General features: G+C 42.9%; 1 protein-coding gene and 1 long non-coding RNA gene across 4 annotated transcripts in view; one reads left to right on the forward strand and one right to left on the reverse strand.

The window, feature by feature from the left end:
- ECHDC3 (enoyl-CoA hydratase domain containing 3) lies at positions 1 to 9280 on the forward strand. Its single transcript, XM_061368117.1, has 5 exons — positions 1 to 140; positions 249 to 370; positions 2676 to 2773; positions 5426 to 5626; positions 7678 to 9280. The coding sequence occupies exons 1-5, from the start codon at positions 25 to 27 to the stop codon at positions 8005 to 8007; spliced, it is 867 nt and encodes a 288-aa protein (XP_061224101.1). The 5' UTR covers positions 1 to 24; the 3' UTR covers positions 8008 to 9280.
- LOC133220200 (uncharacterized) overlaps positions 4528 to 15830 on the reverse strand; it is a 25151-nt gene continuing 13848 nt past the window's right edge. For 2 of the 3 annotated variants that reach the window (XR_009727662.1, XR_009727661.1), the window contains exon 4: positions 12493 to 12733. This is a non-coding gene — a long non-coding RNA (uncharacterized LOC133220200). Of the gene's footprint in view, positions 4589 to 12492; positions 12734 to 15830 lie in introns of those variants that run through there. The other variant, XR_009727663.1, reaches the window with a different exon arrangement.

Here is a 15830-nt window from a genome sequence, read left to right on the forward strand (position 1 = left end):
CCCGTCCCGTCCCGTCCCACAGCCATGGCGGCCGCCGCGCTGTGGCGGCTGAGGCGGGCCTTGACGGCGGCTTTCAGCAGCGGGGCGGGGCCCGGGCGGCCGGAGAAGCTGACGGTGCGGCGGCAGGAGGAGGGTGTCCGGTGAGGCGGGGGCCGAGGCCGAGGGAACAGGCACGGCTGCGGGCCCGTCCCCGAGGCGCTGGGTGCGTTTAGTGTTTTGTTGTAGTAACCCTCCTTGTGCTCGTACAGGAACATCATCTTGAACAACCCGAGGAGAAGAAATGCCCTGTCCCTGTCCATGCTGCAGTCCCTCAGGGAGGACCTGCTGCACGACATCAAAAGCAAGGACCTCCGAGTTATTATCATCTCAGGTACTGAGACAGGAGAGAAGGGCAGGACGAGGGGAAGAGCGGGAATGGGGTAATAGAGAATTTAAACCAAAATCTCTCACAGAGTTAGTGTTCAAGCCACGTTGGACAGGGTTTGGAGCAACCTGCTCCAGTGGAAGGTGTCCCTGCCTGTGTCAGGGGGTTGGAACTGGAGGAGCTTTAAGGTCCTTTCCAACCCAAACCAGTCTGGGATGCTATGATTCCAGTTACAGAAAATGGGATGGGAGTTGCATGTTGTTTTCCATACAGCTGGCCAGGAACATGCAGGGGTATCTATCCTTCACCCTTCAGATCTTGCTGTCCTGCTGTTCTTTTATACACACCCCAGTTTCTGCTCTCATGTACTTAATTCCTCATTCTTGAACACGGTGTTAACCACTGACTTGGGTTTTTGTTATGTTTTTGTTGACAATCAACATGTCTAAGAACACAGAAGCACTTCAAAATGTCAGCATTCAGTCAGGTTTTGCAGTGCATTTACAATGAGCTTTTTCCTTTTGTAAAAGCAATCAGGAGGTTGAAATAACTGTGTGTAAAGAATACTTTAAACAGAACAAAACCAGGTTCTAATGGTTCTCAGACTAAAAAAATATCATTCCCAGATACAGGATTTTGTACAGGAATAGGCTGAGCTGGAGTGACACTTGTTGCCTTGTAGTAGGTTAGACGGTAGTAAACAGCTCACATGGTTTCTTCAGTTTGTGTACTCTGTGCCTCAGCTCTAAGCCAGGATCAGCCTCGTCATCTTTGCCACTGGTTTGTCAAAACTGCTTTTAAAACCCCCTGAAGAAGGACAGGCTAGAACACAACACTGCAGTCACCCGTAACCTGCAGATGGGGACAGTCTCTGAGCCTATTCCAGTTTTCTTCCATCTAGGTACTCTCCTGTAGAGTTATTAAATATAATGAAACTTGAGCTGTTCTTAAGCCATTGTTTTTTTCTTCTGCTATTTAAGATAATTTCCCCCTGTCTCTGTTCCAAACATCTTGGGGAAATAGGTTTATTAATTTAGGATGCTGCTGTTTCGTTTATGTAGAGGAAAACACAGTGTGTTAGTGCACACAAACATGAGAATGGAAGTAGCATGAGTTCACCAGGATGAGTTTAAATATATATACTCAACATTTCAAACAGCAGTTACAAATTGTGTGAAACACTTCCTATTCTTCTTCAGGAGTACAAAAGTCTGGGAGTTTGCAAGCACAATTTAAGTTTTTTTTTTTTTTGTATTAATTTAAAAAGAAATTTCATGTTTCTGTTGATTTCCAACTCTCTTGCTGAATGGAACGCAAAAGAAGAAAGAAAATAAAAGGACTTCTCAGGAAATGCTTTGAGTCTTTAACACAGGCTTTGCAGTGGATTCTTCTTCAATGAGGCACAAATGTGGCTGTGATTAATTTCCAGATGGGTATTGGTGATCCTGTGAGCTGACTGTTGTTTACTGTGTGGCTGTTTCTGGATACACAGTGTCACAATAATCTGATTCGTAAGAAACGAGTGCATAGGTTGTACTTGCATAATCGTAGCTGGAAATGTGACATCCATACAGATACCTGAGGAGTTGTGAAGGATTCAGAAGCGTCAAATTGGTTTATTCTCATGGCAGATACCCTCATGCCAAAGGAAAGCTGTTGTAAAGGGTGTTTTACCTTAGCTGCTACTGGAGGCAAGCAAATTCAAAGCTCAGGTCCATGGGAACCTGCTCTTTTGCTGCACAAACCCTGATACGCTTTTTGGGATTCTCTGGATGTCAGTTTTACAGGTGAGGAAGCAATGCCTCAAAAACCCTTCTGGTTCTCCTCCAGCAGAACAAACTTTTTTCCTTTTTTCACTGTGGCCTTGAGTGCTGCGACACAAAAATCTTGATGCTTATTTAGCAGAAGTTAATAATTAATGCTGGGTACAATAAACAGGGACTAACAGTATTTGGGTGAGAGCTGAGCACTCCATCCTTGCTCCAGCTGACTTGTTTACATTGTCACAAGGAGCCGTTAAGAACAGTATCCTTACAAGAAGCTAGACTCATTCTATTATTAACAGAATTGACTTGGAAGGGAAGTAAATCCAGGCTTTAAAAATTGCCTATGGGTGTTACTATGTTTAAATGTTGCAATTTAAAGTTGTTGCTAAACCCAGAAGGCAGTATTTTGGAACTCTCTGTGAACTCCTCCAAGCTCCTTCTTGGCCCTGAGCACCTCATTGACATACTTCCCCTAGGACATTGATACTCCTCTACCCCTGGTTTCTTGATTAAACCAGACTGACTTTTCCTGCAATTCTTTGCAGCTGAAGGACCTGTATTTTGTTCCGGCCATGATTTAAAGGAACTGTCAAGTGAAGATGATGTGAAACATCATTCCCAAGTATTTGAAATGTGTGCAGAGGTAAGCGGTTCCTACGTGCCACCCCTTTGCTGGTATCAAGAGCAAACAATGGTACTGGTTCAAGGAAGGCCAGCATTGCTTATCTGCTACCTAAAGTACAGATGGTTGCTCCAGATTCCTTGCTTTTTGCTGCTCTGCCAGTTTAATATGAGATCCTGGTGAAATTATGAGAATTCCCTGGAGGAATCCAGAGATTAAAAGGGCTAGAATGCCAGAGTGCATGTCTTCTAAAATGGATACAGGCATGCTGTGTTCCTCAGTTCAGCCAGTGTCCCTTGCAGCCTAGTATTTGAGCAATTGTTTCCTAGAAATCTAGGGATAACCACCTTCAAACTACTTGTGATCAAGTGTTCTTTCCCAGCACCTAGCTACTAACCCTGGCAGCTCTGCCTGCGTTCCGTCTTGGTATGCTTGTCACAGAGGTAAGTGCCAGTACAAATGAATTACAGGTTAGGCCCTTCATCAGGAGGGAGCCAAGGTCTGATAGTTCAGCAGCCAATAGTTTATCATTAATTTTGCAGTTGCAGGGCAGAATACCAGCATGTTGTCAGTGCAAAACTGAACCATGCAGCTTCCTGGTCACAGAAGAGAAAAGATGAGGCAGAAAAAGTGTCAGACTTACTCTGTCTGTATAGTGTGCATCAAGAGCTGGTAAATTGCTCACTTTAAGGTCTAAAAGGATTTAAATTCTCCTGTGTGTATATAAAGCACTGCGGCTGTATTAAGTATTAATGAGTAGTAGAGCAAGCTTTAATAAATAAAGAAAAATAGAAAAATGTCAGAATGTCAGATTTAAAGTTAAAACCAAGCCTAGCTATCTTTGTGAGAATGGAGCTCTACTGTATAGTAAATTTAGTATAACAATTTCAGATTAGTATTCTTGAGAGCATGAAATTCAGAGATTGGGAGATACTCAAAGCCCAACTGGACACAGTCCTGGACAACCTGCCCTACCTGAGTCTGCTTGAATAGAGGGGTTGGACTCGGTGATCTTAAGAGGTCACTGCCAACCCAAATGCCTCTGTGAAATTGGCACAGCAAGTTCAGGAAGAAACTAAATGTAAGATATGAAATGGCATTTGAAGTGATCCCTTTTCTGATGTTCATGGTAGGGGTCAGTGCTTTAAACTCTCTACCTGAGTATCCTAAAGGAATTTAAGTTACTCATAAATCACAACTCATTGTTATCACTGTGGAGGAAGAAGGCCTTGCTGTTAAATAATAATGACACTCTACAGGCAACAGAAATAGAGAAATTAATTGAGGCTCTAGTGCAGTAGAACAATTGGCTTTTGCTTTTGTGGTGGTCAATAGAGAAAGAAAGGTACTTCTGAGGCCTTCAAAAATGGGACTGTGTTTTCCTAGATTTCAGTACTTCAGTGGAATGGGTCCCACCCAAATGACATGTCTGCAGCATTGTGGACAGGGGTCCAGAGCACTGGGCTGGTTTTCAGGAACCTCAGCTTCACATCTCCTCTATGATGGTTAATCTTAAGCAGGTCATCTCAGCTGCTCCCCCTCTGTTTTCCCATGCACACAGCAGTGTTTGCCATACTGTATGATGCAGTACCTGAGAACTAAGAACTTGCCACATACAAGCTGGGGACAGTTGAGAATATCACATGTTCAGAAGCTTTTCAAATACACAGTCAGAAGTACCAGGTTGGGGTGTGTGTGTGGGGGGGGTGGTGGTGTGTGTTTGTGTCAGAGAAGGTATTGACTTTGAGTTTTTGCAGCCACAAGAGCACTTTGTACTTGTTTGTCTGCACATGGGCACATACTCTTCTGTTGTCTGCTTCTCAAGATAAACTGAAACTAAACAAAGACAGAACAGAGACAAAGACTGATCAAATTCAGAACAAAATGTAGGTAATTTTACCTAAGCAACATAGAATTTGCTGCTCTCATCTTCACCTACTGGAGATAGCAAATTAATATTTATCCTGGTAAATTGTGCTAACATGAGATTATTTTATTTTAATCCAGATAAGGACTGTAATCATTCAGTCTTCAATCTTCAAGCATTAAAATTAGGGGAGTTTGTTGATTCCAACTGTATGAAAGGGGAATCAGAGTTAGAAAAGTTAAGACAAATTCATCTTCCTTAACTTCAGCTATCTGAAGTTGGATGTCCAACCCTCAAGAATCATCTAAGAGAGAGAACGAGGCCTTTTTCCCTTCTTATGTCTAAATGCAAGCAGGAAAAATTGTTTGCTGTCAGATCTCTTCCTGGATTGAAGAGTAAGTCTAGAAAGACAGCCAGTGATGGTGTTTGGGTGAGACCAACCCAGGCTCAAGATCATGCAGAAACCAACAAGACGCTGGTTTAATTTCTTGTGACGAAGTCAGTTTTCCATTATAGGCAAATGAAGGTGGGGATGGTGTGTCTGGGATTCACATCTTCTCACAGCCAGGAAAGCTGCCCTGTGGTGCAGAGGTACCCAAGCTCCATGCAGATCTGATAACAAGTGTGTCTGCCTCTGATTCTTGGGTTTACCATTTCCACTGGAGTTAGCAGGACCAGCTCATGCTACATAAACCCAGCAGATACTGGTATAGCAGTGGTCTAAATCTGCACACATCAGGTGTGTTTTAGAACAGCCACCATTTGAATTTCCAGGACTAACTGACCACTTTGTTTTGTGCATGCAGGTTATGACTTTAATCCAAAAACTTCCAGTGCCAGTGATTGCGAAAGTGAACGGGTTGGCTACAGCAGCAGGTTGCCAGCTGGTGGCCAGCTGTGACATCGCAGTGGCAAGTGAGAAATCTCAGTTTGCTACTCCTGGGGTGAACATTGGACTGTTCTGCTCCACACCAGCTGTGGCCTTGGGCAGATCTCTTCCAAGAAAGGTAAGCTTCCTTCCCAGATACCTTCTAATTTTGCAAGTAGGTTCCAATGTTAGGAGGTTTAGGTCATAGAATCATAAAATGACTTGGGTTGGAAGGGACTTTAAATCTTATCCAGTTCCAATCCCCTGCCACGGGCATGGATACCTTCCACTAGAGCAGGTTGCTCCAAGCCCCTGTGTCCAACCTGGCCTTGAACACTGCCAGGGATGGGGCAGCCACAGCTTCTCTGGGCACCCGGTGCCAGCGCCTCAGCGCCCTCACAGGAAAGAACTTCTTCCAGATGTCTAATTTAAATCTCTCCCCTGTCAGGTTAAATCCATTCCCCCTTGCCCTGTCACTACATGCGCTTGTAAAAGCCCCTCTTCACCTTTCTTGTCAACCCCTTCTGTGTACTGGAAGCTGCTCTAAGTTCTCCCTGGAGCCTTTTCTTCTCCAGGCTGAACAAGCCCAGCTCTCTCAGCCTGTCTCCACTCTGCAGGAACATCTCCTGTAGAGATGTTCCATTGCCTGGACTTTATTTTGCTATAGTACAACATTGAAAATACTTTGTTGCAAGAGACATCTTTGTCTGGGACTGGGGAAAATCACAAATGGATGAACTCTGCTTAGGGAAAGCAGCTTCCTGCTGGTGTGATTCCAGCCAGCATGAGCTCGCCCCAGCAGCACAGCAGCTCAGCCATCCTTTTCCAGCACACAGCTCTGTGTTTTCGCCAGTGATGTTCTCCCCTGATGAGGAAACCCCTGCAAGTTCAGGATATCAGTGCCACCAAGGTATCAACTCTTGACAGGCAGTGACATTTCACTGCCAGCAGGAGCTGCCTGGGTGTAGATCAAGATGCTTTAAATAGCATCTAAAACCTTCCCATACTTACTTCCTGCTTTATTCCCTACTGATTGTCACTACAGATTTCTCACTGCATAAACAACAGTATGATGATCTGTAAAGCTTCTGTAACTGAGAAAAGGCATTTCCAGTTCTAATGCAGTTGGATTCATGGGGACAGACTCTCCAAGCCCAGCAGGGCTCTGCTGAGATGCAGTGACTTAACTGCCCAACTTCAGTTGCTGGATAAGAGCTTCAACTTTAAATCTCCCATCTGTGAGGCTGTCCTGTTCACATATAGTCTGTCTGTGGGGTTTTGTTCCAAGTCTGCTACAGTGAACAGTCATAATGGTTCCTGAATTGGTATTTCTGTGGTTTATTGTTACCTTTTTTAAACATGTGGGATATACTTTTCTCTGTGCCACTTTTCAAAGGAGCAAGAACATTCCCCACAGTTCTCAGGACGATTGATTTTACCTTATAGAATCATAGAATAGTTAGGGTTGGGAAGGACCTTAAGATCATCTAGTTCCAACCCCCCTGCCATGGGGAGGGACACCTCCACTAAGCCATGTATCAAATGAATGTGTAAATACCAGAGCAAAGATACCAATAAGGATCATCAGCTCTTACAATTCAGGGCATTTAGTAATTACATCAAGAGTGTGACAAAACATTGTTAGTGATATACAAGACTGAGTAGTCACTGAGTATTTGGGGGACATTGTCATTCAAAACCTCAAGTACAAGATGCTGGAAGCAGCAGGAGACTGAGATAGTTAATGGCTTTAAGAAGGACATATTTAAAACCAGCCCTAACCAACTTAAAACTAAGGCTGGTATTTGCAAAAGCTACACATTCACTTAATATATCTTTACTTCTTATTATATGCCCAGCTTAAAATGATGAGTTCATTCATTTCAGTTTATGAACCATCCACATCTCTCAATTCCTACTGCAGTTACGGGCTTTTGAAAAGAAACCCAGAGGTGTCAGCCCAGGACAGTGGGAATCAGTGGGGAGGTTTGAAACAAGCCAGCTTTACACCCAGTCCTCTTTGCTAAAACCTCTTGACACTTCCTTGGCAGCTTAAAGAAGCCAAAAGATTTAAATCTTAAGTTTATCAAAAGAGTAACTTGTACTTGAAGGAGGAGGCTGAAGCTGCCCAAACAAACCAAAGCGACAAAGCAGTTGAACTGATGTAATACAATGTTTTGTCTTGTTCAGGTGGCATTAGAGATGCTTTTCACGGGTGAGCCTCTTTCTGCCCAGGAAGCATTAATGCACGGGCTTGTCAGCAAGGTGGTACCAGAAGACAAGCTGGAAGAAGAGACCATGAAGATCTCTCACAAGATATGTGAAAGCAGCAAATCTGTCCTGGCCCTGGGGAAAGCCACCTTTTACAGACAGATGGCCCAGGACCTCGATACTGCTTACAAAATGACTACTCAGGTCATGGTAGACAATTTGACTTTGAGAGATGGGCAGGAAGGGATTGAAGCCTTTATTCAGAAACGTAAGCCTGTCTGGTCACACTCTCAGGATGAGAAGAAATGAATCTTGTTTTGGGCTAACCTTAGCTGTGCTTTATGATTCTTCACGCAGTTGCCTTTGGAAACTCTATTTTTGTTCTTAATGAAAGTTAAATGCCTCTTCTTACATATGCCAAAGACACAATAAATTTATTCTAAGTATATAAAAAATGTTAGGAAAAATCAAACACAATGTTTTTTTTTCAGCAATGAACTTAATCTATGGTTTTAGAAGGAACTTTGTGCTGCAAAAATCAGTTTAGCATGTCCCAGGTTACTCGGAATCACAGGGACTGGGAGAGAGCCCATATCACCCTGTTCAGTACCTGTCTCCATCATTCTGGAAAAGAATTGCCATTTACTGTTATTAATAGAGACTTAAATGGCTTGGAGACATTCTAGATATGATGGTAATACATATCATGATGGATTCCAGTGCTGTTTAGATGTTACAAACAGAAGCCTGTAACAGTAGCCCATTGATCCCTACAGATATATCTGCTTATGAACTGCAGTATTACTAGTTTGTCTCCCTCAGCAAATCCTGGTTTTCCACCATCATCTCAGTCACTTATCCCAACTTCAGAGAATTTTGCTGTTGACTCCAGTGAGCATGGTTTAGGGGTGTTTAGCTTCACAAAGGACACACTGTGAAAGCCACTGCCTGTCAGCTTCAGCAGAGATTCTCACCTTGGCAGGGTTTTGACCCAGCTGTCATTTACAGGCTGTAAATCTTCAGTTTATCACAGAATCTCAGATGTGTTAGTTGGAAAATCCATCCATGTGCTGAGAGCTATGATTTTACTAACACTGGAGCAGCTCTGCCAAGGATTTATGTTCTTGACAACAGGGATTCAGCTGCTCCTGTGGGTAACCTGTTACAGTGCTGTGCAACCCTCCTGATGAAATATTTTTTCTTAATGCCCAGTCTGAGCCTCAAAGCAGCATTTTTTTTGGCCACTGCCCCCTGGTACATGGTGGCAGTGTGTTCCCCCCCACCCAACCTGACCTTTATTTCCTGTATCCCTGCTCAAGTGATAACCAGTAGTGGTGTTCATAACAAATGTGTCTGGTTGTGATGATTGCATCTGGCTCAAAGTGGATCTGGGGAAACAGGTAACACCACAACGGCCACCGGTTAATTTGAGCAATGCACCCACCTGACTGCAGTGTTGGTAAATGTCCAACTCAGGCCAAATCTGGAAAAAAACTAACTCCTGTAGTCAGCATGTGAATGTGACTATGAGTGAATTATCCTAATCCACAGATACGGAATGGCACAGGTCCTGTGGAGCTCTCCTCCCACAGCAGGATCTCCCCTCTAGTAGGGACAGCTCAACGTCCCTCGAAGTTTAGAGAATCCTCATCACATTGGATACTAAATAATTGAATTGGGAGCAAAAGCACTGAAAAACTGAAGTATCAATTACACTTGTAAGTGATATAAAGGATTAATTGCACATTTATAATGCTTTAGTCATAAACTGTTGACCAAGTCTGCACTTAGATTCCCCTCTGAGAAGGATATTAGAAAGCAAGGGGATCCATCCTGAACCTCCTGACTCAACAGGAGGGGCTCCCTGACTGTTTTATCTCACCCTGTTCTCTATGCAGTAAACAATCAAGTGTACATTGCCATGAAATCTTGTTAAACCACTGTTGCATTTACTATCAAACGTTGTTCAGTTGCTGGTTTATATCAATTAAATACATTGCTGCTTCTCTGTGATGAGTGAAGTGCCTCACTCTATCCACAACATACATTATCTGACATCACCGAGAAATTTCAGCTCCATTATCTCTAATTCTCTTCATGCAGTCACAAGCTACAGTTAGACCAGACTTGGACTCTACTGTGCTAGACTGAACACATGCAGCTTCCTCCACTTTCCTTGTAGGTCATGTTCTCTAGGTAACCAGCTGGGTAACTCTCCAGTGGACCAGTTCCAGCTTCTCCACATTCCTTTTGTACTGGTTGCGCCCAAACTGGACTGTATTCTAAATAATGGCTTCACCAGTGCTGAGCAGAGGAGAACAAAGTATTTCTTCCATCTGCTGGCCACTTTCAGCTAGTCTAAACTGCTCAGTACTCATCACTTATGATGAAAGTGCACTGTTGGCTCATGTTCAGTTGGGCATCCACTTGCTGTGAGCCTGGTTTCAGCAGGACTGCTGCTCTGGCTGTCACCTCCCAGCCTGTACTGCTCCTTGGGGTTATTCCTCCCCAAGAGCAGCAACTTGCGTTTCCCCTTAGATTATGGTTCTTGTGGACTGAAGTCAGACCACTTGGTACATCAGCCATTCCCCCAGTTTCATATGATCTGCAAATGAGCTGAGGATGTATTATTGATGATGACCCTGAATGACAGGAGCCTCAGTATCAACCCATGGTAATCAACATGGAATGTTCTCTCAGCATTTATTCTGAAGTTCCACATAGCCAGATTATGAAGGCTCATCCATTTCATATTTGAACAGGCATCTAAGAAAGGTGAAGCACACTACGGATGGGCCCTTCTTCCTTTGTTGACAATCAAAATAGCCTGAAGTGCTTAGCTCAGACTTAGTGTCTAAAGTTAGATCAGATAAATCTAGTGTGAAGTGTCCCTGTCCATGGCAGGGGTTGGAACTAGATGATCTTAAGGACCTTTCCAATCCAAACCATCCTATAATTCTATGATTCTCTGGGGATCCATTACTCCTGATCTGTTATGGACAAGTCCCTATCAGCTTTGGCTTGCTTAGCCCTTCATGATTCCCTGATAGTCTCCCCATAGGCCTTGCCTAATGCCGCTGAGCATCCTCAGCAGTGCTAAAACCCACCCTGCTGCAGACCTGCCTGTTACTGCAGGTACTTTGAACTGAAAAACTGCTGCAGTGCAAAGTTACCACTTTTGTCCTTGGGTCTGATGGTGCTGTATGGAAGCAGAGGAAGCCCAGGCCCGGTGCTGTGCACTGCATTTATTGCAGGTCTACTTAGAGCAACCTGAGCATTAAGCCACCTTGCAAAGGGTGTTGATGGCAGTGCCAGCCTTGTGTGTTGTCCCCTGTTATGAGAGGTGTTATCATGGTTCCGGCAATATGCTTCTGACGTAGTAGCAATGGACTATAGCAGGTGCACTGCTGGGCTCAAGGCATTGAATGACACTTTACTTCCTGAGCAGTGGAATGAAATTGTTATTGCTTATACTGGAACAGGACCTGGACAGGCTGGAGTAAAAATCAGCTTCTTTCTAATTGTCCTACACAGTTTCATTCAAACTAGTGATATAAATACTCATATCATTTATGCATATACAGCCCATCAAAGCAAGTCTCTATCTGTGATGGAAATGAAAAAGGATGAAAAGAGCAATAGTCAGTTCTGCTGCTATGTTTAATTTGAAGAATGGAAACTTAAACTTGAATTCACCCTCAAACATAGTTTGTTTCTATAGGAATGTGAAAAATGTGGATCATTTGGAATAATTGTATTAAAAATACAAACTTTTGTTGTTACCACTAGGAAAGATGGGGAAGTTTTATATAAACTCACATAGTCTTTGCAGGTTAGAAACTATTAGGAGCATTTAAGAGATAGAAGGGATAAATCTGGAGCTCAATAACCTTCATCATGTCCTTTTTAATGCAGTAAGATGCTGCACTTAGCCTCTGTTCCCACATGCTGCTCTAAAAGCATTAGGAAAGAGTAAACTGGTTTTAAAAATATTTATATTTAATGGCTATTTTGTAACTACTCAGCAAAACTCTACTGGGTTGTTTGTTCCAGGCTTTTAGAAATAAGTACATTATCTGATTTTTTTTCAGAACAAGGCTCTTTCCAACTAACAGCGGTAATCAAATGGTGTCACTGGTCATATTAAAACATGAGGGATAGTTTAGATGAGAATATTCTCTTAAATATTTTGAAATACTCCTTCTGCAATTGCCACCTACATAAGATGGGGTTTGGCATTGTTATTAACTGGTGGTTATAATTTTTGAGGAAAAAAGCCCTGTGTTTTTAAAGAATAATTACTTCATTTGAAATAGTTACACTGCAATGGGGCTGAATTCTGGTCATCTTATTTCTGTGCATGGAATTTCTTGAACTTGAATGGCCTCATAAGACACTAATAGTTCAAAGGCATAGAGGTCTTTGCTGGTGAGGGACTCTTCATCAGGGACTGTAGTAATAGGACAAGGTTGATGGGTTCAGACTTAAACAGGGGAAGTTCAAGTTACATGTAAGGAAGAAGTTCTTGACTGTTAGGGTGGTGAGGCACTGGAATGGGTTGCCCAAGGAAGTTGTGAATGCCCCATCCCTGGCAGTGTTCAAAGCCAGGCTGGATGGGCTTGGAGCAATCTGGTCTAGTGTGAGGCATCCCTGCCCATGGCAGGGGATTGGAGCTGTATGATCTTCAGGTCCTTTCCATCCCTAGCTATTCTATGATTCTAGTTACCCTTAGTGGTTTTCACTATGAGTTCAGAACAGATACACCTTAGCAAGACAAAATGGTGATAGGAGGGGAGGTTAACCATCAAAAATGGTGTTCTGGTTTTTCATATGATAGGCAGAAGGTAGGAACTTTACCTTATCCTTGGCTTTCCCTGTAAAAGACCAAGCTCCTTCACAGTTCAAATCCGTGGAAGCTGAGGAAGTATGGAGCTCTGGACAACTGAGTTCAGATCTTTGAGGACGCTGCTTCTCTAGGCTCATGGTCTTTCAGTCTTATTCATGGGTACAACAAATGTTTGTGCTGTCTTCAAACCTTGAAGAGAAAAAATTTGTAAGCATGTTTTAACTGAGTTTTCACAGTACTTGTTTGTACTATTTCATGCAATAAAGTAATTGTGCAATTAGTAATCATCAGTTCCAAAAAGGGTGGCATTCACAGGAACACTCCACAGAGTCATAGAATGGTTTGGGTTGGAAGGGGTCTTGAAGCTTATCAAGTTCCAACCCCCTGCCATTGGCAGGCACACCTTCCACTAACCCAGGTTAGTTGTCTGGTCCCGCTTGTTGAACCACTAGACACAAAACCTTCAGATTTCAGAACATTCCTGCACTGTCCCCTATAGATTGACTAAGCAATGTATTTTTCATTTCTGCCTTTATTGTTTAATTTAATGGATTTACAGGTTATTCCTGCAAAACAGACTGGATCCAGTATTGTTAATTAAGTTCTACAGCCAAGAAACAGCAAGCCAAACGATGGATTGGGAGCCTTTACCGCTGTAGCTATCTGCTGCCTTTGGAGAAGGTTTGTCCCAAAATAGCCAGGAGCTTATCCCTTGTCCCCCTGTTTATTTTTATCAAGGAATCTGCTGTGCAGCAACATGTGACAGGCAACTAGCCCAGTTTCAGGTGACCTTAAGAGCACATGGCATATACACAGCCTTGCCTGGAAACTAAGTACGGCTCCATCTGCATACATCCTCTAGGATGCAGCTTATCCCTGCAAGTGACAGGGACATGTTTTCTGCCCATATACACAGAAACAGCTGGAATAAAAACTGATTGAGAAAATGCAAGCAAGGGATTGCTGGTGTGAACGTAATGAATGATCCAGCCACTGACCTCAGAGTCCATGGAGGACTTAGAAGACTGGCTTTGAGTCTTCACCTGGAAATTTCAGACAAGATCTATAGGCAAAATCTGGAGGATACGATCACATCCCCATTCCTGGCAGTGTTCAAGGCCAGGTTGGAAGGGGCTCAGAGCAACCTGCTCTAGTGGAATGTGTCCCTGACTGTGGCAGGGGGTTGGAACTAGATGAGCTCTAAAGTCCCTTTCAACCCAAACCATTTGGTGGTTCTGTGATGCCATATCCCTCGTGATACAGCTTCAGGCACCCCTCATGAACAAGGCAAACAAAAAGCCAGGGTGCAGCAACAGCCACATAAACACTCAGCACAATGTTGTTCCTCATTCATGGACCAGGCAACAATCTGCCTCACCACATCATTTAGGATGTGTAAGCTGAAGATAAAGAGAGGACTTGGGTGATGAGCAAGGTATTTAGACCTTCCCCATTCCATGGAGGCAAAGAACCGAATGGGACTTTATATAAGCTTTTATATAAACTTCATGTGGTTTTCTCAAGGCCTCCCAGCCTAGAATTAGGCAGACTGGGTGAGAATTAATTTTGTGTTGGTGTGAAGTAATCTCCTGCGGCTGTGGAAGAGAGAGCTTGAAAATATGTACTACAAATGCACAAAGAGCTGGATGTAGTTAACATTAAAAATACATGACTAACTCACTGGCAAAACAGCATCACAGTTTTTACCATCTAGCTCCTGATTCCTGAGCATTTGGATGGCAACACTGTGTCCTTCACGGAATTGTAGCTGGGTAATTCCTATATGGTCACACCTGTATTGCAGATGGGAAATTGAGGCCAAAGCTGCTCTGCCTAAGGTCTCACAGTGACAGTGGCATTCAGAATGCCAACACCTGCTCCTTGCACTGCTTCAGCAACCAAGTTTTCAGTAAAATCAGCAGAAATGCAGTATGATGCCATGTCCTGGAGAGACTGCAAAGGCTTCTGAACAGGAATTACGAGCTACTGCATCAAAGGCCCCACACTTGACATTTATTGGCTTTTTGATGAATGCTGGGGTAATTTTCCTGTCAACAGTCTCTCATTAGGAGCCTGGCAATGTTCTTTCTGACCATTATCTTGCTCAATATCACATTGGGTTGCTACAAAGAGCAGAAATTTTATGTACAAGCTATCTATCTCTGTAGCTGCAAAACCTTCTAATCATTCTACATTTAAATAATCTCATGAAAATGTGGCTGCCTTCTCGAAGCAATCAGGGTAATAAACAAATGGGTAAATTTCCATGAGGATCTAAAGCTGTAGGACAAATCTCATACTGCAATGAGTAGGATTCATTTGTCTTGATTTCACTGGTACTGCACCTCAATTATACTATTTCTGAATTTAGCCATCAAATAACACATCCCCATCCTGTTGTATGCTCCCAAAGGAGGGAAAAAACATCAAAGCTGTACCTTTCTGACTCTTCACTTGTAGGATATATCATCTCCTGGTTGCTTGTTGTCAATATTAGGGTTATTTTCATCAAACCCATAGCTTTTATAAAAATCAAATAGTAGAAATATACCGTTAATACCACTGTGGATTTGAAAGGCTAAAATCATTCATTAAACTTTGATGTGGCCAACAGTAGCTATTTTCATGATATGATCTTAAAAAAAGGTAATCCTTACTTTAATAGTATCCTGGAGCTGTGCTCATAGAAGCATCCCAGGGGTATTATATATTTTATTATGATCATAATAGAAACAAAATCAAAACCAAAACCAGATGATAAAATAACAAGTTGAATTTGTACTGCTAATATCTCAGCCAGATTCCTGGGCTGGATTCATGGCTGCTGTTCATAGCTACTTACCACAAGAGACTTTCATTTTCCCTCCTTAGGCAAGACAGTATTTTCAGCCTGCTGAAACCAAAACTTGTCATGCTATGAAGTTAACTGAGAAAAATAAACATTCCTGTAGCCTAGATTGAAACAGAGCCAACTCTTTACACTAACTTTAACTGCAGCACAAGCTCACCTGTTGGACTTGATACGGATATAGGTATTGATCTCATTCACTGATCCTGCTGAAGGCAAGCCACCTCCTGGAAAGGCAGGGCAGGGATGGATGGCAATGTCTTAGACTATCTGCAACCTGGATCATTACAGCTGTGTGTCAGGGAGGTCTGATGTAATGGGTCATGTCTAACCATAGACTGCTTTCTGAAGTTTTTAAGGACAAATCAACTGCAATAAGAGAATGCTGACATTCAGGCTGCCTCAGCTGCTGATGACAGAGGAGGTGTTAGTGGCACT

This window comes from Neopsephotus bourkii, unplaced genomic scaffold (assembly GCF_033783945.1).
Source record: "Neopsephotus bourkii isolate Nb327-2 ecotype Australia unplaced genomic scaffold, CSIRO-AGI_Nbou_v1 NB_1423, whole genome shotgun sequence".
In the NCBI taxonomy this organism is placed as follows: Eukaryota; Metazoa; Chordata; class Aves; order Psittaciformes; family Psittacidae; genus Neopsephotus; species Neopsephotus bourkii.

Bases quoted from the DNA above. Each gene is read 5' to 3' on its own strand.
- ECHDC3 (XM_061368117.1), top strand. From the start codon at position 25: ATGGCGGCCGCCGCGCTGTGGCGGCTGAGGCGGGCCTTGACGGCGGCT. The intron at 2,774-5,425 runs GTAAGCGGTTCC...TTGTGCATGCAG, and splicing joins TATTTGAAATGTGTGCAGAG to GTTATGACTTTAATCCAAAA. The intron at 5,627-7,677 runs GTAAGCTTCCTT...TGTCTTGTTCAG, and splicing joins GCAGATCTCTTCCAAGAAAG to GTGGCATTAGAGATGCTTTT.